Raw genomic sequence first — 24,079 nt, 5'->3', positions numbered from 1 at the left:
ACCGTGTTTCAATAAAGAGAAAAAAAAACTCAAGAAAAAAAACTCTCCACTCAACTGGATAGTCAAACAACCACTGAGAGCAGTCTATTCAGTGGCATACGCTTTGTGACAAATGCCAAAGTGTTTGCACAAGTTATTTCATTATCAGCATCTGTTCTTGCATTAGAGATCTTGCATCTCCTTTTCCTGAAAGCAGCCATTTACTTATAAACGATATGCGCTTACATGCATGACTCTGCCATGACTCTGCAAAATTCCTCCTCACAACTTTTGCAGACGGAGGAACTTCCAAATTTTAAATCAGATGGGGAAAGCTTGTTGATGGTCCATTAAACAGGAAAACAGCACCTATCAGACAGTGGGTTGAATAATTTTACACATGTCAAAAAAAAGATATTCTAACTGATGTGTTGTGGCATATAAACATAGACACCTTACTGAATCATTTTATATAGGAGAAATATTATCCATCAAACATATGAGACAGCATAAAAAACTCATGAAAATTATTATTTTAGAATTTTACAAGGGAAAGCTAAACAACAAACTATTTTAGCAGAAGTGGAGCAGAAAATATGCCCGCTTTCTGGATTTACTGTAGATTTGCTTGATGTGGGTTGAATTTGTTTTGGTGTTTCTGTGCTGCTCATCTGCGTCTACACAAAGCCTCCTCTCTTCATCAGGTGTGTATGTATGTGTGATAGCTCACATCCTCACCGTCTGGATCGCTTCTCACATCAAAGATGTGCTCAGTGCACCAATCCTGGCCCTGTGCAGGCTGATAAAACAACACATTATCCGTAACTTCAACCACATCCCTCACTTCTGTGCTATCACCCTATCTGCTCACGCCAGCCTCGACATGCACGTCTGGGGCTCATTTTAAAGAACACAAAATAGCAGAAGAGACGTGGAAAGGAGAAAAACTCGAGCAGAAATGAGAAGGCCACTCATAGAGGCAATAGTGTGCACACTTAACTTCGCTGCAGTGGCCGTGTGTGACAAGAGGAGATCCGGTTACACGCTTTAACTACTGTCTGGGCAAATCGGAAGCATTTAAGACACCCAACCTCCTCCCAGATATTGCTGATGAAATAATAAAACCATGATAATCGAAGCGGCATTTCCATTTAGGAAATTTAACTCACAGGCCCGGGTTTCTATCAGGGCCGTTTATCCTGTCCCCTAAATCATTCCCAAACAGCCTGTCTGACTCCTGCACCCCATGCCAAATGCAGACAAGGAAAAGGGGAAGGAGAAAAATAAATAAATCCTCAATTTTAATGGCTCATTTCCATGGGAAACTACCCTTAAGCCTTGGGCCTGACATCAGTGAAGAGACAACTTCTCAACCCCCATCCTCCATCCAATCCCCATCCACGCGCAGTCTGAGCAGTTATACAAGTCAGGAGAATGTCTAATCTGATTTTTCTTCTACCAGAGGAGACAGACAGTCAGACCTGCTGGTAGCAGGGCAGGTGAACATACCGACACAAACACACAGAATGCATGATGAGGTATCTGCATGTTTGTGTAACTCTGAAAAATCTTGAAGTAAAGATATTAACAGAGATGGTACAATAGCACATTTCAAATCTGACTACTAGTCAAACACCAGTCTCAAATATATTGTATACTTTGCTGGTTGACTAATATGAAACACATTTATCTTGTTTACTTTTTAGCCGACCGAATGGATTATAAATTGTAAAGCAAAGTTAACAGACCAGCAAAGAAAAGGCTTAAAGAAATAAATTAGTTCTTGCCATGTTTACATATTTACAAAACACGTCAGCTCATTACACTCCACGGAGCCGCGTTAAACACTGCATTATCTAAGTCATCTCATATTTTTCTAGTTTTATTTAAGAAGAAAAAAGTTTTCCTTCCAAAACCCAATGATAACTGAGGAAACGGTTCCTGAATACAAAATAAACAAGCCTGATAATGTGATGACATTTATTTATCTCATCTCATCTTCTATAACCTTCTATAGCCACTTGTCCTCTGGTGGTGGTGGTGAATTTATTTATTCATATCTATATGAATTTATTTGTTTATTTAAATAGTTGAGGAGTTACATTCATCAGAAGGAGCTGTCACTATAAATGAGAAATATTGAATTCGATGATCTGAAAATATGATTTGTAGAGTGTCTTGTTGAAATGAATGTAACAAACATTTAAACTTTGTAAAATTACTGAAAAGTGAATGACTATAAAGTTTTGATACTGAAACTGACAGTTGACAGATAAAAGTTAACACTTACAAAAGGAATTGCTTAAATTTGTTTATGAACGCTGTAGGTAATAATGTGGACATTTCTTTTCTTCTTCTTCTTAAAGAAAAAAACAGATTCTTACCCACAACAACTTTGACTGTCAGTAATTTTAGTTAAATTTAAGATTTAATTATTTGTTGTTTTCACCTATTTTTTGGAAGAAAGAAGCTCCTTGTTGCACTGAAGAGCTCCTATTTGTTAACTTGACAAATCCATCTAACTGGACTTTTAAGATAAGTAATTGTTTAGTATCACAGTCACAGCCAGTCATGGTGTAACCAACTCACAACTAAAAGACAAAAAACAATATATCTGCCTCTTTAATTAATAATACATACTTTCCAAGTGAAATGTCAAGCAGACACGTGCCTTAACATTAAATGTGCCATGGCGCCGGTTACCTCATTCAACAATTTTCATCTGTTTTATTTATGTAAGCGAGGAGGCTGCACTGCTGTCACATAATAAACTCATCTCTAGCCAAAAACCAAACAGCAGCTTGTTGCATTATTTTGTTGTTGTTGTTTTGTAGCTTTCTAGCATCATTTAAACCTCAGGCTCTAAATGCAGCATAACAACACATATACGTCCACAGTGTTTGCGGCTGTTGATACAGGAGTATAAATCAGGTCCAAGGTTACTCAGTGTCTGTTCAGAAGCTAAATAATATGTAAGAGTGAACCGATAGTCAACAGGAAAGTGGACTGATATATATTTTAAATTGCATCATTTCCCACACTGCGTCTTGTCAACTCGTGCTTAGTGTTGCGTCCCCACTGATCCTAACATATCCAAGAGAGTTGTAACATAATGAACAGGATTCAAGACGCAGATGTAGAATCAGATGAAGACAGAAAAGAACGGGATATTTCCTTCTGCATTATCAGTCACTGTATCTGCCGCTCACTGTCACTCTTGAATGGTCTCTGCTCCTCTGTTGTCTCCTCGCTGCTGTGCGCCTCTGTCAAATGATGTTATGTACACACACCTGATGATTAATATGCAGCAATGAAGCAGTGAAAAGAGGGACTGGGGATAAAAGAAAAACGGAGGGGAGAAAGGGCTGATGGGAATCTTTTCGGGACAGTAAACACTGCATGAATTAACCTATCAGAGCTCTGACACGAGGAGGCGTGAGCGGAAAACAAAAGAAGAAAGGGTGAGGATAAATATACTATAGTTCAGATTTGTATCTGTCACACATCACCACCAGGGAGACATCCCTAGATTAATTCTGCAGGATGACAGCAACCCCGATACATACGGCCAGAGTGATGAATCAAATGCAAAAACAACAGAATAAAAACCGTCCAGGAACAGATGGTATAATCTCCACACAGCTCTGTCTCAACATCATGGAGTCAGTGTGGGACTACATGAAGAGACAGAAGACACAAAGAGACCTGTGGCAAGTTCTCCAAGATGCTACAACAACTGAAAAAAAAAAAAAAAAGAATACTGGAGAGGTCACAGCAAATATTGATTCACAGCAGTTTATTCCAAAGATTACAGATAAGCCAGAGACGGTAATATATTGTTTTAAAATGCTTATGTGTGCATGTGTGTACAGTATAAATGCATATAGTGCTCAACGTCAATCAAGCTGGTTTCTAATTAACAGTTGCTGTGCAAGGTTAGTGATAGTTGCTAAGGAGAGAAATCACTATCAGCCTCACATTTTCATATGAATGAGCTCATTTAATTAAACTGAACAGCTAATGAGAGCCTATATCAAAATAATAGAATGTTTTTACCAGCTATGGAAAAAGTGAACAAAAACCCCCACAAGGAATACATATAGGATGAAGAAGAAGCAGAAAAGAGAGACAAACAGAGTGAAAGGCAGGGAGATTAACTGGTTCTGAGCAGGAAACAGATAGCTGTTGTCTTTGAACCTGTAATGTTATTTTAGCGCCGACAGAAGTTCAAAGAATCTGGAAGCGGAGATTGAGTTAGACTTTGGTGCACAAAAGGAGCGAGCAAGAGAAAGACAGAGAATAAATGTCGACTTGCATGTTGTCTCGTATATGTGTGTGTGTGTGTGTGTGTGTGTGAGAGAGAGAGAAAGAAGCATGGAGGGAGATCTCAGATGAAAAGCAAAAAGGAAAAAAGCCCTCTTCCATTGTTGAGTCCGTGCGTGTATTGGTGTGTGTGTGTGTGCTCTTGTGGCTGTCACACACTTGTGTGCCGACTATAATTTCTCCATTTGAAGGTTAATTAACGCTTGGAGTGAAAGCTACAGGACTGCAAATCAAAGACTGTAAACAGTCTTCCATCCGCCTCAGGGGATTATTAGAAAAATAAATGAAAGCTGCATAAAACAATTAAAATATTTGAAATGTGAACTTTGAGAAGTAGTTTTCCCTCCGCCTCCCTTTGATAACACAAATATGATCAAGGACAAGTGAAATGAACTTAGAGCGCGAGAGAGTGAGCACACGAAACCATACACACAAGGTGAACGCTAAAGCTAAAAATATGCACACAAGGACAAAGACTAAAACAAGTGTTTTTAATAAACTGGCTCTTGAACTTTATTTCAAATAAAACAAATGGTCCTAAATGTCAATACAATAGTAAACTATCATCCACTGCTGCTGCCAACTGAAACAGAAAACAAGAGATAACTGCTACAGCCGACGGAAAACACCAAAAACTTAGGGCTCCTTGAAATAAGCAGAAGTAGGAGTGTGCATGTGATGTAAGTAGTTGGGGGGGCTATATATATTTGATTTGGGGCTGTGCTGTGTGCATGTCAACACCCTCAATCTGGAAAACCAGAGGGATAAGAGCTAATTAAGGAGGAAGACAACCAAAGGGGCATAACAGAGGGAAGAAACCAAATTAAAGGCAGGAGAGGATTAGTGAGCAGTGAGTACTTTTTCTAGAGTTTAGCAAAAACATTTGGAAAGACAGAGGATGAGACAAACTGTGATGGAAGCCTGAATGAAGACAGATGAGGACAGCATTTGCTAAAGCTGATTTGGAGAGTTATTTCAGACCACATTTGCATCAAATGAACCCCCCTGCCTTGTTTTTTATATGATCCGTTTGGGTTTCTGTCCGTGTTTCTTGCCGTTTTCTCTTTGTCTGTCTTTCTGTCTCCGTTTTGCTCTCTCAGAGGAGCTGTCCCTGTCCCAGCCCCGGAGCTCGTATCTGATGGGCAGGGAGCCACTGTTTTCATAAACACAGTTTTTGGAGGGCTAGCATACATACATAAACAGCAGCACCACAGGCTGCAGTGTCAGATCTCCTCTAAACCTCCGTCACTCACTCTGCTCTTCTAAAAGCCCCATCAGACAGTGTTTGGGCCAGGCTGACAGCGCTGGGCTTTCAGACGGGTCCCAGATAGAACTAGCGCCATGTTTGGGTCCCCCTACAGATACAGGCCCATCAGAAGTCCACTGTCAGTCCGGGATTAACGCTGTATACATGTTAGCCAAATACAGTACACAGATACCTCAGGGCACATCAGATACCCTTACTCATCAGATAACTTTACATTAGCTTAAAAAAGTCACTTTATTTTTTTGTGAGATTAAACTAATCTATTACTACAGCTCTTCAATAGTAAATAAAGAGGTCCTAAGGTTGTGTGTTTTTGGCTTTCTGTTGCCACATAACTGCACTTCTTGTGGATGGTCCTCAAATATATTTAAAAATCCTACTTACAAACATAAAAACGTGCTTTGGTTTTATTCATATTTGCAACAATAGTCAAATTACTCAGGGTTAACTGTTGACAGTAAAAAGACAGAACTATGGTAGTTCCTTTCTTAAATGTTATTTCACAGACCATTAAAGCTGTGGCAGTATACACCGATCAGGCATAACATTATGACCACCTTTCTAATATTGTGTAGGTCTCCATTGTGTCTCCAAAACAATTGTGACTTCATCAGAGAATGGACATGGGTCTTCTGAGGGTGTCCTGTGGTGTCTGGTAACAGGATGTTGTTAGTGAGGTCTTTGGGTCCTATGAGTTGAGGGGAAGGGCCTCTGTGGATCATCCCACAGATACTTGATCAGTTTGGGATCTAGTGAATCTGGAGGCCAGGTCAACACCTTGTGCTGTTCTTCATGTTTTTTTAGTTGTTCCTAAAGTGTTTGTGTGTGTGTGTGTGTGTGTGTGTGTGTGTGTGTGTGTGTGTGTGTGTGTGTGTGTGTCATTGCTTTGGGGTGGGTGTGTCTGGTCTGGTCTTAAAAATTTTCCAGCAGAACAGTGAATTGTTACAAGATGCTCAATGTTATTAACTTCTCCTGTCAGTGGTTTTAATGTTGTGGCTGATGCAATGGCTGCATTTAGGTAAAAAAAAACAAAAAACAAAAAAAACTTGCAGTGATAAATTCACAGATAACTATAGCTTGTCTAATCACCTTTTTTTTCAGCTAGCATTTTAGCTTTCTGCAGCAAATTACTTTGTTTTTCATACAACGTAAATGTGATGATTCACACTCAGCATTGTTTCCACATGCAGCAAGTAGCTCCAAAACCAACACAGACAGACACACTCACCACAATAAGTGTGTCTGTGTGTCATAGACAAATGAATGATAACACTGTTCATGTCTGACCGGCTTCCCTTCTCAGTGCATTCAGATTTCCATTTATCAAACATACAACTTTTGCAATTCCACTTTTAATAACTTTTTTTATAACTTTTTTATTTATTTATTTATTAAGGAGAATGCTGTTCAAATTTTTCCATTTAATTATCAGATTTGTTTACGTCAGATCCATTAACGTGAACATGATACTGTTTGGACTGCTCTTATTTATAAATTAAATAATTAGTTCAACATATTGTAGGCTCAATGGATTCAGAAACCTAATGGCATAACTTGACACATGAGGAGTGAGTTAGGGCCGGTTCCTTCTGTTTAGGACGTTCGTGTTTGTTGACTAGCTGAAGCATATCATATACCTCTGGGTTCCAGGAGGCCAGATGGACTCCCTGAAGACATTTCATTACATTGTAAAACAAGCATGAAGATCCAAGAATAGTTGACATCTCTTTGACATCTTTTACAAGGTTATCCAGAGTGTAAGTGACTTTTCACATGACCCTACACGTCACATGACCCCATCAGCAGCAACTTAACTTCTGGGCCCTGTGTTTTAAACCCTCCTCCCTGCTCCCTGATGTCCCCTCAGCAGTAACAGAATGCTGGAAAGGGAACTGCTCCGGGCCTTTCCAGCAAATTCATTACTACGTTAGTTTAACATAATTACTGGAAACATTTTTGTAGCTACACTGGATCCCAAACCAAAATCCTATCATTTAACAATAGTTGAGGCTCGATGCTGAGCTGAAGGCAACAGTGGGGAACATTATAACTGTGGATAAAAAGAAAAGTATGGCCTGGTTTGTAATACTGTATCGTAGCTCATCTTCAGTTTTTCTACTTTCTTCATCTCAAATGTGTCTTCACCTTACTGGTCAACATACACAATAGAGACTGAGAGATTTTTGATGTTGACTGTTGAAATATTAGATGTCGTCATTTTTACATGAATATATACACTTATGACAAGGACTGCTTAACTTTGTTATTCAAACTACTGCGGGTATGTACTAATGTGGATATCTGACATCTCAAACATAGACAACAGCTGCAGAATTTCTGTATTATAATATCTACGTTACATGACCAACACTTGCATGAATGCTACACGCCTATAATGAGCTAATATCAGCTCGCATATTGATTACCTGGCACACATATTTAAATATCACTGAATAACAACAGACTAAATACTGAACAGACTATTTGACCAGAAAAATAATAAGCAGTCAATATTTTTGGAACTGATATTAAAATAAAAATACTAAACATTAGCGGAGTACACATTCCCACTTGTCATAGGTTTTGACTGTTGATAGAAAAACAAGATATTTTATCGGACCTATTTGGGCATTTTTCATGTTTTGGTTTTGAGAATAAATCACTAGTAGGTTAAGTCATAATGGAAACACTTATTAGTTACATTTAGATACATTAGTTATTATTTGAAATGCAGCTGAAATGCAGTGGCAGATATACTTGTTCTGCCATATGCTATCTGTAAACTATACATAAGGTGTGGGGCTTAAATATATAGAGGCTGAATAATAGAGTAAAGCTATCAAAGAAAAATCTTGCTGCTGTTATGAACTTGATGTCCATCACAGCAGTTTCCTTTCAGCTTTTGCTCTTCTCACCAATCTGAGTCACATCCGCTGGTGTGTATGTGTGTCCCCCACGTGTCCATGTGTGTGACCGTGAATGATGGACAACATGACATCGACAGGCGCAGAAAGAAAACTGTCTGACTTTTTGTCAAGGTGCTGCTGCAGGTGACCTCTGACCCAGACGGCCGGACTCTGCTGAGCTCAGCTGTAATGATCGACTGTCATTCTTCACCCATCAGCCTCTGCCTTTCACCGACCGTCCCCTCAGCACGAGGTGATGAGGAAGGAGATTAAAAGGATGTCAGCGGCGCTAAAAAAAAAACAGGCTGCCGTTTGTGCGTGTGCCAGCGCGTGGAAAATGTATATCAATACATTGCTTTATGGAGGCGCCAGCCCTGATTTGCATGTTTTTCAGTTTGTGTAAATGAGACAGGAGGAGAGATGCAAAAAACTCAGTGATGACACAGGACCAGGTTTAATAGCTTTTCTGTTCTTTACGGTGCTGCTCAGGCCTTAAAACAGTTGTGGGCAGGTCAGCTAACGGGCCTCTTTAAAATGCAAAGAACATTGGTTTTTTTGGAGCTACTCGCTAACAGCTTTTCTTGAGGGAAAATTATTACTATTGTGAAATATTTGACTTACACAGAGAGACAGACAACAATTCACGCTCATACCTGTGATCATCAGGTAACCTAATGAGCATGTCTTTAGATGGTGGGAAGAAGCCAAAAATCTACAACACATTTACTGTGTAGTAAGAGGTATTGTGGCAATTTTATAAATTAAAATATAAATGAATGTCCATTCACGCCCTTGTCAGACTGGTTCACACAGTGCTGATTGAGCTATTCAGCCCCGGTAAGTCTCATTAGGCAGTATACCGGAGTTTTACTTCTGTTATTTGATATTTCCGCTCAGGCACTCTCTTTGCAATGTGTTTTATATGAGCAACAGGGATGGAGAAGCCTACAGTACGGCCTATGGTGGAGAAGTTAATTTGGGTTCAATGACTCTGTTGGTCAGGAACAAATAGAGCCTGGGAAGCATCAAGGAAAAATATGATGCTCCAGATAAAAAAAAAATGTTATATGTTTAATGAAAGATCACAGACTAAATAAGAAAAGCGGTTGATGGCGACAACAAATGTCCATTACCATTGTTGTGGTAGAGAGAAGGGCCTGAGGCGCTGTACAGTGTAGGCTTACGTCATACACAGATCCGCCACAACATTAAAACCAGGAGGAGGAGACAGGAGAAGGGAATAACATTGACCATCTTGTGACAATTCAATGTTCTGCTGGAAAACTTTTGGACCTGGTATTCATATGAATGCTTCTTAAACATGTAGCACCCACCTAGACCAGACCGGACACCCCCACCCCATAGCAATAACAGACACACACACACACACACACACACACACACACACACACACACGCACACACACAAACACTTTAGGAACAACTAAAAAAACATGAAGAACAGCACAAGGTGTTGACCTGACCTCCAGATTCACTAGATCCCAAACTGATCAAGTATCTGTTAGATGCTGACTGTCTCTGGAACTGTCTCTGACGAGTGAAACCATTTGTAGGTGAATAACTTCATTCTAGTATAAAATGTGGGCTCACATTCGCATCTGCTATTTACAAAGAAGGCATATGTCAAGATACAAAACACCTAGAGGAGATTTGGACAGCTGATGGGAGGAGCGGAGATAAGCAGCACCGGAAATGGAAAAGTCATCTGAAAGAGGCTTCAGAGGCATTCATTAAACAATGCCCATTTTAATCACAGCTAATTATATTTGCACGCGCAGGTTTAGAGGCGCTGGGGGGTGGGGGGGCTGAGCGTGATTCTATCTGTGCCTGTGCTCATTAGTATAGTTAAGCTGATGGCAAAGTATAGCTTCTGTCACCAAATAATCATTTCTGTCAGAGGTGACGCTGTTAAAACTTTGATTGTAGGCAGGTTTGCATTGTGACACTTGAGCGGAGCTGCTTGTACGAAGACAGAGAAATGTTGAAAATGATATCTGGAGCAGCTTATAAGTTGACGTCAAACAATAAAGAAGGGAATACATTAGTCAGGGGTGTATTTAAGAGAATGTTAGCTGCCTAACCACCTCCCCACTGGCGAAATTGTTAATTAATGTTGCATCCATTTATCAGGCAAATAGCTGCTAATTAGTCTTTTCAAGCTTCTCTGCCTTGAACCACTTTCCTCCTGCCCTCCTCCTCTGCCTTGTCAATAATCCAGCCACAATAGTCCTGTTCCCTATCGTTTCTTTCTCTCGCCCCGTTATCTGCGCTCATCAGTGGCTGTTTCCCCATCTATAAACATTCAGGAGCTCAGACGCTGACCCTCGACTCCCGGCTGACCTGGAGGTCGCCAGCAAAAACAAAAAAAGAAAAAAAAAAGGACAGGGGTTATTGAAGAGAAAACCATCGTGGCTCTGCCTTGTGTGTTCGGAGGAAGAGGGGGTGATTTAAAAGGAGATAAATATGGTAAGTCTTAAGAGAAATTATAGTCAAGGATATGAGGCCAAAAGGTTGCCGTTGTCTTTGGAAGAAGACGTGATCCCCGTCCACTGCACTGAGGTGAGAACACGCTCCCAGCTGCCGTCCCATAGCCTCCCTGGCTGTCTGCCTCCTCCCACCACAATCAGCTCTAAAAGCAGATTAGTCAAACATCTTCACCTAAGCTCATAAGGACTGTAGTGTCTCTCTCACTCACACACACGCTCAACACAACAGGATTAGTATGCATGTTAAAACATATTGGGGGAAATGCGCTGCACCCACACTCCCGCGCTTGTATTAATGAAACGGGAGGATCTTTATCAAGCCAAGAAGGATGAAGGTAATCATTTTCTATTAGAGCATAATGCAAATTCATTTATCAATTATGTTGTGATTCCAGATTGGTTTTGTTGTTTGTGTGTTAAAGGACACGGATATAAAGATGAAGATTAGATGTTGTATTCAGATCTGGCAAACATGAACTCAGTTAATGGTCTTTAAAATACTCTCACATTCATCTGATCACGCTGCAGCAACGCCACAAATACACGCATCATCGTCTTGGTCATGTCATGTTTAAGTATAACGTTAACAGAGATATTTAGGATCTTAAAATATAATTCCCTTCGCCGCCTACAGATGAGACCATTAACAGACAAGAGATGAATGTTTTCAATAAAAAACAAAAGGAGAATGAAAGAGAGTTGAGCAAGAAAGAGAAATTGGAGAGACACAAGAGTAAAAAGCGACTTTTTTTCCTGTCTGGTTTTCTATAAGAGGGACGAGAGGAGATAAGACTAAAAGGACTGTCACTCAGAGGAACAATCCTTCCAGTGTCCCCTCTTGCTCCTGCGGCCCCTCCCTCCTTCCCTCCCTCCCTCCCTCATTCCCTCTCTCTCTCTCTCTCTCTCCAATTTCCAGAGATTCCTGCTGAGATAGAGTCGCCGTTCACAGGGACAGTTTGCTGACATCATCCTCTACATACTGAGCGTCCTGCACTCTCACTGCATCCTCCCCACAACTCCCCTGAGACAGGACGGACACACAGACACTCAGAGATGAGACCATTTCCAGCCTGGACAGTTAGCTCAGTCAGCCACAGTTTGTACAATTAACAAAAGACTTTTATTATTTTCTATGCATGACTGATGCAAGGATTATTTTAAATTAAAAAAAGAAACAATGTTAAGTATATGCAGAATATTTCTTCTTCACGTGATAATCCATACGCAGTGTAACACATACAATTTCCAAATTCTCCAATGATTAATTTTTTAACTCAATTTAATAGATCATATTATAAATCCAACACTGCATCCATAATCACAAATACAATGAAAATGACATAATGTCCACGACTCATAACCTGTATTGAAATCATTTTAGCAGCGCAGTTCAACACAGCTTCGTGTTGCATGCTACAGAAATACATACACGTCTTATGGAAATGAGTTTAAGCTGGGACTTTATAAGAATTAAATAAAATCAGAACATCAGAGGATATGTGACCATTATGTTTTGCAGTGGAGAAAGCAACCACAGACGATTTAGATTATTTTAAATTGAATATGTATTTAGTGTGTAATTTATATTTAGATTATGATAGATTATGAAAAAGGTTTCATAGCTGTAGCTAACAATCTGCGAATATAGTGTTTGTCCACAAATATGGTTTCCATTGCCAACAGATGTTTTTGAATAAATAATAAAGTGTACAACCAATGATCACACAAAAATCATCTCCTAGAGCAGGAGTTTGTTTTATTTGTCACAATATCAGCATTCAGTTAAAATCAGGCATGAACATAATCAACCGCCATTAAAGAAAATTATGAAAAGAAGCAATACCAGAATAGAGACATATAATAAGGAGAAAATTAATCCAAACCTGCTGTATAACAGATCCCTATCCCAGCTAGAAAGACACTGGGAGTGATGGAATTGTGCAAACATGTCGAGTTCAGTATTTCTATAAAGCTAATGTCTTTATGCCAATTAGGGCTAAGCAGAATTAGAAACACACTGAGAGAAAACTTGCAAGTCAGAAAAATCGGTTATGACGATATCTGCAAAGAAGAACAAAAGTAGAGTTTTTTTTTTTTCCAAAGACACATCAAATGCATTAAGAAGAGCAGATCAAGCTTTCACCCTTGTGATGGAGCAAACAGGATTAACTCCAGCTCTTTAAAGGGAGATAAAACAATCATTGTTTCACATGCGTTCAGCATTCCACAATCGCTGCATTTCAACAGACTGTCTCCATCTCTGGAGGGTGGGGGGGTTGACATCGCCCCAATACACAAGATGTTATTCACCTCACCTCTACAAGACCTCTGAGGCTGAAGCTTCTCTGTCACCAGCACTGCAACACAGTGTCAGTGTGGAGCGCATGCAGCAGAGGTCACGACTGAACCATCTTTTTATGGGGATCAAAGATATAGCGCTTGAAATGCAAGTGAATGCTAACAGGCTGAGTATCTGCTTTGGGCTCCTCTTCGTTTGCTGGTCCACCTTTGCCTCCGCTCTTTCCTTTCTTCTTAGAGGTGGATGATAACAGCTGCTTGGTTTCTGGATGAAGACCCTCTGAAGGAATAAACGGGGAGGTCAAGTACGAAAGTAAATTATCTACTATATTAAAAAAATAATCAAGAATCACAGAGATAGATCATTGTGTGTAATAAATCATACAGCCCTACAGTACTTAGGTCAACCTAACCATGTCAGTGCAGATATATCTGATGCGTGATATGATCTCTTCCTCTCTGTTATGTGTGCAGTAGGTGCTGTATCAGTTGCTGTCCAGTGCTGACCTGAGATCAACTGATGTCTTCCTCTTCCTCATGTAACTGTTGAAAATGTACAGAAATCCAGGTCACAGCAGATCCTGGAGTCTCTGTCTCACAGTCACTGACATGCAGCCTACACTCTTCCTTCAGTTGGGCTTTGTTCTCAGCAATCCTAAACAGGGCTTTTTTTTTATCTGTGTGAATGCAGGGTTGTTGTTGTGCTGCTCATGCATGCACTACAACTTCTCCTCCTCCATCATATCTGCCTTTTCGTCTTTGTGTGGTTCAAGGACAGAAACTGGCTGTTTGTTTGCCGTCTTGCACACGGAAGGTAAGACATGTTCTGGGTTCAGTGCTTTACACGCCGGCTGTCTGACCTCACGTACACCGGCGCCAGCATTCTTCTTGTTATCATTATGCCAGTGTGAGGGTTGTTATGGTTGCAGCGCAGCCAGAAATCTCTTCTCGCTATCTATGATCAGCTCGAAACGTCCGTTTACCACCACAAAACACACTCATGTACACCCAGTCAGGAACGATCTTAGCTCAAGTGACATGTGAGGATTTTTAGGCGATTGTCCACAACGGAGCGTTTTTGTATTTTTCTACAAGCAAGTAAGAGTTGTAAGTAAAAATGTACAAGAACTATCAAAACACTGCATAGACCAACTGTAAAGAGGAAGGTGAACGATATATCTAAAAAAAATCAGCTTATGTTCACGAGAGGTGTTAAGGATGCTTATGACCTTCTAGTCAGAAAATATGAGGGTCCAAGAATGAACACCCAACACCCAACAGGCACCAAATATGGTTAAAAATTGGCTTTGGTGGACAAATAACTTTATTTTCTGTGTTTAAACCAGATAAGACTGTAAAGCAATGATCAACTTACTGTCCCTCGGGTCCACAAAAAAACTGTAACATAGCAATGTGAGTGAATCATTTCAACAACAGTGATGATGCACTCATGGAGAAATTAGTGACTGATGTGATGCACAGTTCCTCAGGGCTTTTATGTCAGTCAGCTACACCGACTTGAGCTGTGCGATAGCTATACATGAGCCTAGGTGAGAGGCCCAGGCTGCTGTATGCATTTTACTCGGCAACTAAATTCAACAACTGGACTTTTTGAACAACAGGAACTGTCACTGAAATCATTGCAACTCGGAAGAGAGAGAGAACATCTGATTAGAAGGTTTGTAGGAGGCAGAATGAGAATGAATGTTGTGCATGTGTCCAGGCAGTGAGATAAGGACCAGGAAATGCAATCAGAGTTGCTGCTGTCTTTGTCATAGCAACATGTAGTTACTGCAAATCTGTCTGTGGGTAGGAAACTATTGCATGGATTCAGCAAAGACGCATAAATCTAAGTCTATAGTGCGTGTGTGGTGTCATGCATAACGGCAAACTGATTCTGTTTGTTTTATTAATTATAAGTAATACTGCAACAGTAGTAGGCCACTGTGGATGTATTTACACCTGTACTGTTCTTGTTTTCCTTTAACTACCCATGTAAACATTTATGAAAACGATTAAATAATTACTTTTTACATGTTGTGGACAAGATGTTTCAGCGAATTAATATTTCACCAAACACTTATCAGATTAATATACAGAGGAAATCATTACTTGCAGTTGGAGAAATACTGGAGGGAGCAATTGATATAAACAACACAAAAGTATCTGTCTACATGAAAACAGACACACACACACTTTTCATTTGTTCTCTCCACTGTATTCATGTGTCCTTAGGTAAAAGGACACATGGAATATTCAAGAGAAAGTCGTGCAACATACGGTAAAAATGTAAAATCACAAAGATGTCAGTTTTTGCTGCTATATGAATAAACAGAATAGGACTAAACTGAGGTTAATTATAACTCATCAAGGGAAGTAAAACATCCCCACACATTCACTATTTTGCATGTTTTGCTGAATAAAATGGTTCTGAGTTGCAACACGTTCAGGCTGCACACAGATACACTTCAACTTATTTTCACATTCTTGCCCAAATGGCACTGAACGTCTATATTATGTTCATGTGTGTCTCATTATATCCGAGACGTTTGAGTACGCAGGAGTAAGGCAGTGAGAAGGATGTAAGTAAAGGTTCTCTTTCTAAATGTTTTTGTTTTCCCTTCCCTCCCGGTGTGGAGTCGTGGGTTTTGAGCAACAGAAGGTAAAATAAACACTGATCAGACTTCCCCCGGAACACAGGCTATCCCTGGAGGAATTCTGGGAATGTGGCTCGGGATGTCAGGCCTACCGCTCTTACCACATCCTGAAAACTGTCCACTAAACCCCAAAATATAAGGAAAGATAGAGAAATTGGGTGTGTGTGTTGAGGAAGAAGGAGACTTACCGCACATCTTACCTTTTACGCATCTATTCATCGAAATCATTAGTTTAAAAGTGAATGGGTTGGACGTGATCCTTACCTGGCACGCGAATCTTGAACTTCCCACTCTGTCCAAACCCACCCTCGATAAGACCAGTCTCGCCTGTCGACAGCGTGACCTTCAATCCCATAAACAGCTGGAGGTTGGTCTCCTTCTTGAACAGGCTGCGACCAATCACTGTGTAATCATCAGTCGCCTGAGCACAAGAGAGGGGAAAGAGCCTTATGAGCTGCAACACGAGTGATAAAACGCAATGAATGCGCAAAATGTGACAAACTTGATTAGAAGTACGTGCTTAAGGGTGCACAAGCATATGATCGAATTAGGACTGTGAAAATGTCAGAATGTTTTGTTTATTTTCCTGGTCCCTTCCACTGATCTTTGCCATGGTTTTATTCTGCCATCATGCCGTTCGAGGAGTCAGAGACGATCTTCTGTCTATTCACCATCAACCACTTTCCTCAAAGTCTACCACCTGACTGTCTAGCACTCTCTTTTTTGGTCCTGCATATTTAATGGTATATTTGTTTGTATTTCTTGCTTATCATCCATCACTAAGTCGGTCTAACCCGCTACTAATCTGATAAAAGGAGGGCACCACTCTGTCTCCGACTCACCCACGCCACCAGCTCTTCCTCTCCCTTCTGCCTAACCCTTATTCATTCTTGAACATTTGACCCTGATGTCCCTCAAGCGTGACTGATGGGCTGATAAAGAAAAAAAAAATACAGTTGCTGTACATGTCTGACAGACCGTATGAATTGTGACTGGACGAGGGCCGTCATATCTCAGCAATGCCAGAAATGTGTTCCTTTTCGACAGGGAATTCTTTAGTCTTGAAACATAGCTGCCTCATTCTTGGAGAAAGGAGAACGACAAATGTAGCGTCACATGACCACCGTCTGACCTCACGCACACGCCGCTCTGCTCCTGAGTAAGCGAGTGGAGCTGTCAGCAGCCCGAGGTGCTAAAGCAGGAAACTAGTTCACACGCTTGACCTCTGACTCGAATCTGACCCCACACAAGGGTCCTCACAGAGAAACTGAACTGTAACACACAGAATGACAGGAGTCATCATCGTCAACACCTTCATTTGGTGCGGTGGTGGAAACACAAGTGCACGAAGCTGGAGGGTGTTGACTTTTTCAAAACTTGTCAAATCCAATATTAAGTTAAGTCAATTAGAAAACAACAGAATTAGATAAGATATAGATCTGCATAAACTGGAGCTCAGGAATTAGGACAGAATGTAACAGCAATTACACAAGAACGAAAATCAAGACGCCGTGTGTGCGTGTGAGAGAGAGAGAGAGAGAAAGAGAGAGAGGAAGAGTGCAAAAGAGAAAGATGATCACACAGGGAGAAGGGAGAGAAGAGGTAGGATGACTCGGAGTCATGTGGGTATTCCTGTGGCACTCAGGTGTGTCCAAACAGCGCCAGCCTCTGACAGCTAGACAGGACACATGGCGTCAGACGGCCACCCACGCACGCCTCTGTCACAGCACATGCTAAGGCATGCGTACCCAGCCATGCCTCAAACACTGCTCACCAGGGCTGCATATGCATGCTTGTTTGTGTGTACGTGTCTGTTTATGAATATACAATAGGGGCTCTGTCTGACAGGCACGCTCCGCTACCACCAGCAATGAGAAACATCCAAAGAACCGGCTCCAGAAGACGGCATACGAGGTGACAGAGAGGGCAGAGAAAGCGGAAAGGTCGAGGAACAGATTTTGAATAACAGACAATCTCACCCTCTCCACCTGTCCTTCCTTGTGTTTGGTCTTGTAGATGTGCAGGCGAGGCAGGGATGTCTCTGGGTAGCTTTTATCTTCAAATCCGTGCAGCAAGCGTCCTTGGAAGGCCAGTCGACACGCATTGGCATGAATGTCTGTGTCAAGCTTGGAGCCAATCACCAGACAGAGCGAGGGGCAAGTGACCGGTCGCTCAAACTCCAGTAAGGCCCATTGCTCTGGGTCAGGACCCGGACCCCCCTCTCCCTGACCAACAGCATATTCATCCTGGAAGAAGTACTCCCTGTCAAACGTGAAAGGCGTTTCCAGTGAGTTCGGCTCTGACGCCGCATTAGGGCCTGGTGCATCTGCAGGTGGCAGGCCAAAGAATGTCACCTTCGCCATAACGGTCTCATGACCCACGGTGATGTGGAACTTAGCTCGGGTGGCAAGAGAGCCCTTGAAGTAGCCTATCTTCCTCACAGAAATGACGGCTGCAAAGAGGGTGCGTAGGGAGCCTGGGGTGCATACCACACCCCGCTCTAAGAGTTTAGGGTCGAACTGCGTCACACACACACCCACACGATCCCCCTGCATGGCCCCAGACACTGGCTTCCGAAACATCTGCACCGACTTAATCTTCTTGGTCACCTGTTGTCAGAGCAAATAAATAGAAACATAATTACACACCAACAACAACAGATTTATATTCAATAACAGAATGAATAACAGAAGGCTATGCAATTCACAAACAAGTACCTCGTCTGCTGCAATGTTATAATTTCAATATAGGCTCTACTTGAATAGCCCTGAATGATTATATGCTTTTATTAAGGTCTAATTTCCATTTTACTCTGAAGATTAATCATGAAATTTAGCAAGAGCTTTAGTAAAAATAAAGATCTAGTATTATCTCTGGCGTACAGGTATATTTCTAACATATCTAAAATGCCTTATTACAGATGGTTCTATCAGTAAAATATGTACATATGTAAGTTAACACGCCATTAAATATGTACAACTTAGCAGTTAAACAGCTTCTTTCTTTAAAAGATAACAGAGGTATCTGTCGAAATACTGTTTTTGTGCAACACAAAGATGCGTGTTAAGACTGTTAATGATCAAATTTACAGAGGCTCCAAACAGTAAACGTTCAAACTTGTTGTATGCAGATTATGTGGGGAGAAAATAGTCATTGGGGGGGTGAATATTGCAGTTGAATTTGTGTTTAATTAATATATAGCCTTAAACGTATATTAAAACAGACAGTATGTGTTAATTTCTTTCATCAAGTATGAATGTCCAAAAAAAAAAATGTAGGTGGAAAATGAGCAATTAAAAGACGTCTATCTATCATAACCCCTTGCTATACAGTGTTTTGGATATTTTTGTTAATCAGTGTTCAGCTGGATCAGGGCTCCATAAAAGTGACTGTGAATTTAGCCACATGCTGCCACCAAGAGCTGCGCATGATAACTGCAGACCAACCCACTGAGCTTGGCTGAAAGCTTCCATCTGGTCTAAATTACCCAACTCCTGAGCTGCCAGTCCACCCCCAGTCCCCTCATCCTTGCCTCACATTCAACTGACACATCCTCTGAACCCAGCCGGCCATCCGTCCCTCCGTCTGCCCACAGCCAACTCAACTTCTGAACTTCCGAATCTCTGTGGTTTCTGCGAATGCATTTCAGCCACTCTGGAACGCTTTTGCTTGTAAATATCAGAGACTCAGAATCCGTGCCCATTTTTTTCTTTTTTGGAACAAACCTTAAGTGCAGGGATTTCCACAGTGTCGTTAATGGCCAGCGACCCCTGCAGGACGGTCCCAGTCATAACTGTTCCCTGACCACGGATGGAGAAGCAGTGGTCCACAGCCATTAGAAGGTCGCCACCAGGGTTTCTTTGGGGGAGGTATGTTTGCTTCTTCAATAGCTACAGTAAAAATAGAGACATCTACTGTAAATTGACACCCAACAGGCAAGAGTAACTCCTCTCATAACATTGCAAGGTTGTGTAAACAGCTCTTAGGGTACACAAACACACATGAGCAAACACGCACCCAGGCATTAATCATATCCATATCTAGACAAACACCATCTCTTGTGTTGTTAGTGCTGATCTGACACTGGCGTGAAAGTCATATTACCATCACATCCAAGAATTTGACTGATGAATACTCATGACTGTAATGTGTCTCTTACACAGTTTGTCCATCAGACAGACACGTCACACTGAATTTCCCTAACTTTTAGGGAGTCATTGGGGAATATTATTCCCCAATGACTGTTACCTTGTTCTTCAAACAAGAAATTACATCTAAATATGTTTGAATTTCTTAAAACCATAATAATAACACTCCTTCTGGATTATTCTAGTCATTAAATGAGTAAATACATGTTTTGCACAATAAATAAATAATTACTGTTAATTCACAAACCAACTGCCTTTTCACTTTGCTAGTACTCACTCTTCATATTTTGAATTCCATTTTATTCATATAGCATCAATCAAAATTGTCTGTGAATGCTTTACAGAACCTAGAGTTTGAAACCCCCCAGAGTGAGGACTTAGACAATGCCATGTCAACACTTTATGCCCAATATCTAACCTTGAGCTAGGTTTGAGCTTCATTAGTTATAACAGTTGTGTCCAGGCATTTTCTTTACCTCTATTAACTGTGATACTCCCTGTGGCTCCTCTGTGTCAGGGGCCTCCGGGCCCCCAGGCTTTGCTGCTACTGCAATCACTGGACAGTCCTTAAATCTGGAGTTAAAGAAAAATAGTCATGCTGGAATTATTTAATGCTTTCATGTGAAAGTATTGATTTAAGATAGCTTAAAAACAAGACAGCCTGACAGATCATCTAGGAGGAAACTAAAATGATATCCACAACCCATTATCTGTCTGAGTTTACATTTCACTAGCTCCACCTCTACCCTTATCTCACTTAATAATTTAACTTATGGTAGATGCAGACCTGGTGGTCTCCAGTGTTTTGTGCAGTCTCTTGGTCATTTTCTCAATGGCACTTTGCCTCTTGTTGGGTGGCAGTAGGTCGATCTTGTTCAGGATGACGACCATGCGAGGGCAGGTGAGTTCTCCTATCAGCAGACACTCTGCAGTCTGAGTCTGCACACCTTTCACCACATCCACCACTAGCATCATCAGGTCAATGATTTGGGCACCTGGAGAGGACCGACATACTCCACAGTTATGAGAGAAGCAATAAGCTGAACAGCACTTTAAATACTTACCAGCCTTCCTGTACTATAAAAAGATGGATATCTATGAAAGCATGTAAAATTTCAGAGTAAAGACTATGAGGCCGACTATGAGCAACACAAACAGGAATGGACACAGACATCCAAAAATAACAGTAGAACAAGAAGAGAAATTAGGGGAGGGGTGCACCAAGGCAAGGAGAGAGTAAAAGGCTAGAGGGTTGAAACTAGAGCTGCAGCTCACTTGGTTGTCTTTCCTCTCCCTCTTTTCTTTTCCTGACTTTGGCAGTCTCTCTTTCCTGTGCTCCCCTCTTCTCTCTCCTTCTATTCAGTTCCCTCTCTTTCCTGTGCTCTCCCCACTTGGGACTCAGAGGGGAAGTTTAATACATACCCCAATCCACACACTTTTCTTCCTCCCTAATCTACAGCATGTGCCACCCCAGTGGCTCATAGATTTAATTTATTATGTCGGTTTACACACCAAAGCCGCAGCATTTAGTGTTTGTAGGGCCTCAAGAACAACCCAATTACATCAACAACAATCTGTTTGTATAAGGTTTCTGTGAAACATAAGTTCCATAAGTTTTAGTGTTCACTTGCATAACAAATAAAAGGAATAGATACTACAGACAGTGTCCCTCTGTGTAAGTCTCTGGATCATTTGCACTGAACTACAGAACCCCCCTAGCTGTTTCCTCTAATGCTCCCAAACATCCATGTCCAAGAAGATACCTTCAACCAGGCTTAACATGGACGAAAGGCGCCCTCTGCTGGAATGAATTACAGTGAGGATGCTGTGTTGGACTTTGATCGTGACCACAATGGTAGGACAGATCTCTGTCAACAAAGTCTTGTTGTGACTGACCAACTAGTACTAACACGCATTGTTGTTGGTATAACATGTTTCTCATGTTGTTTACGATGAAAACAACACATTTCATGTTGTAATAAACCAGAAGGTCCAATGTGAAATAAAGCCACAAATTTCCATAGAGGTTATAAAAAACAGCCACTATAATGAGAAGTGTTTCTGATGTTTAGTCTGTTCTCACTGGGTGAGAATCAACAGAGGCAAAATATGATATTATGATATGTTATTGAAGTAACATATTTTAAACTGTACTTTACATGGTCCAAAAATCACAAAGGTCAATTATTAGTACTAATTAATACATCTGATTCCTGATGCAGTTAATTGCATAATACTGCTATGCCAAATATCTTAATACAGTGGGTTTTACAGTCTGTTTTATCCCCAACCCAAATAAACTGGCAGGACGTTCAACACACATTTCTACAGCATCCCAAACTGAAGCCAACAAAATTGTTATTAACCTAAGTTACCACTTTTCCGAAAGGGTAGGCAGGCTGGCAAGTGAGAGTATAAAGACTTCATGTGTGCATGTTTTTAAAGAAATTTAAGCAACAGACTAAACAGCAAAAAGCGGAAATGAACTGCTGAGGAATGGCTAACTGTCTGGTTAACATGCCCCTGATATTATCATCTGTTATGTATGTACACTATAGGCTCCAGCAACCCCCGCGACCCTAGTGCAAAAGTGGTACGGAAGATGAGATGAGATGTAACTTATGTACACTGATCAGGCAAAACATTATGACCTTATCCCTACTATTATTGTAAGTCTCCCTTGTGCCTCCAAAACAATTTTGACTCATCAGAGAATGGACATGGGTCTTCTGAGGGTGTCCTATGGTGTCTGGTAACAGGATGTTGTTAGTGGGGGTCTTTGGGTGCTATGAGTTCAGGGGAGGGGCCTCTGTGGATCATCCCACAGATACTTGATCAGTTTGGGATCTAGTGAATTTGGAGGCCAGGTCAACACCTTGTGCTGCTCTTCATGCTATGAGTTGTTCCCAGAGTGTTTTGTGTGTGTGTGTCTGTGTCAGTCGCAAATAAATACCAGGCCCAAGAGCAGAGCAGAATTATAGAGCAGAAGATTGAATTGTCACAAGATGGTATGATTATTTACTTCTCCTGTCAGTGGTCATAATGTTATGCCTGATGGGTATACAGTGGTCACAGTTAATTCTGGAGCAATTCCTGAACATCTAACCTCCGATGATAGTCCGAATGAGAGAGGCGTGACCGGGACAGTCCACCAGGGTGAACTGAAGGCTGTCATACGGCTGCTTCTCTCCGCTGTCCCGCAGGTGATCCGGGAGATCCACCGTGAAGGAGGAGAAGCCGAGGTCCAGCGTGATGCCTCTCTCACGGGACTGCGGGTTCTTGTCGAAGGCGGCCGTTGAGGCGGTGCTGCTCAGCGCCCGGGCAAGCGACGTCTTCCCGCTGTCGACATGTCCAAGCACCCCGACGTTGAAATTCAACGTTTTAGTGCGGCCGTCTGCAGACTCAGACATTTGTCGACTATCTGTTTAAAAAAAAAAAAAAAAAAGACTCATGCGTGTGTGCTTCAAACTCCAACCTGGACCTCGAACTCAATTCGGAGCAGCAAACAAGTGGCGTTGTTTACACCAGCGTCTACACACTTTGCCGTTTCTTGGCGTCCGCGAATCAAAACAGAAACACCTAAAGCTTCAAACTATTTCATTCGTTTGTGGTTTTCATATGACAGCAAGCCATGAACAGGAGTTTACTTTTCATGGAGACAGTTGAGAAACGTCTTACTTGGTGTCCGCGCACTCGGTCTTCAGGTCAACACGCTACAACGGAACTATTTTAGTTGCTGATGAAACTGAGAATAAATAAACAAATCCTCAATAGTGGTGCTTTGGTTAATGTTTATCGGGACATTGTAGATGGAAACGCCTTTATGCTTTAGCCATTGTGCAAAATTCACACACAAACAACTTTCTAGCAGTTTCTACTACGACAAAGCAACTGAAGCACAAGCGGAAATAAAAACCCTAAGGGGCAGGGCTATTATGTGATCGACAGGTGCACAGCCAATGGCTGTTCATATGATTTAACAGGAGCCAGTAGTT

At 41.3% G+C, this 24,079-nt stretch overlaps 1 protein-coding gene across 2 annotated transcripts; it reads right to left on the bottom strand.

Moving 5' to 3' along the window:
* Nucleotides 1-12,717: 12,717 nt before the first annotated feature.
* On the bottom strand, nucleotides 12,718-23,967 carry eefsec (eukaryotic elongation factor, selenocysteine-tRNA-specific). Of its 2 annotated transcripts, none has more exons than XM_047584078.1 (8): nucleotides 23,732-23,967; nucleotides 23,191-23,505; nucleotides 20,872-21,079; nucleotides 20,561-20,657; nucleotides 19,662-19,826; nucleotides 17,916-18,545; nucleotides 16,201-16,357; nucleotides 12,718-13,559 (listed from the first exon to the last, which is right to left on the bottom strand). In XM_047584078.1, exons 1-8 carry the CDS (start codon nucleotides 23,736-23,738, stop codon nucleotides 13,378-13,380), a joined length of 1,761 nt encoding a protein of 586 aa, XP_047440034.1. In that variant the 5' UTR covers nucleotides 23,739-23,967; the 3' UTR covers nucleotides 12,718-13,377. The 2 variants fall into 2 exon arrangements, with proteins under 2 accessions (XP_047440034.1, XP_047440036.1); XM_047584080.1 differs by having other exon boundaries at nucleotides 23,763-23,967.
* Nucleotides 23,968-24,079: the final 112 nt, after the last annotated feature.

This window comes from Mugil cephalus, chromosome 4 (assembly GCF_022458985.1).
Source record: "Mugil cephalus isolate CIBA_MC_2020 chromosome 4, CIBA_Mcephalus_1.1, whole genome shotgun sequence".
Taxonomy (NCBI): Eukaryota; Metazoa; Chordata; class Actinopteri; order Mugiliformes; family Mugilidae; genus Mugil; species Mugil cephalus.
Note: the sequence above shows the minus strand (reverse complement) of the source record. Positions and strands in the feature narration are given on the sequence as shown.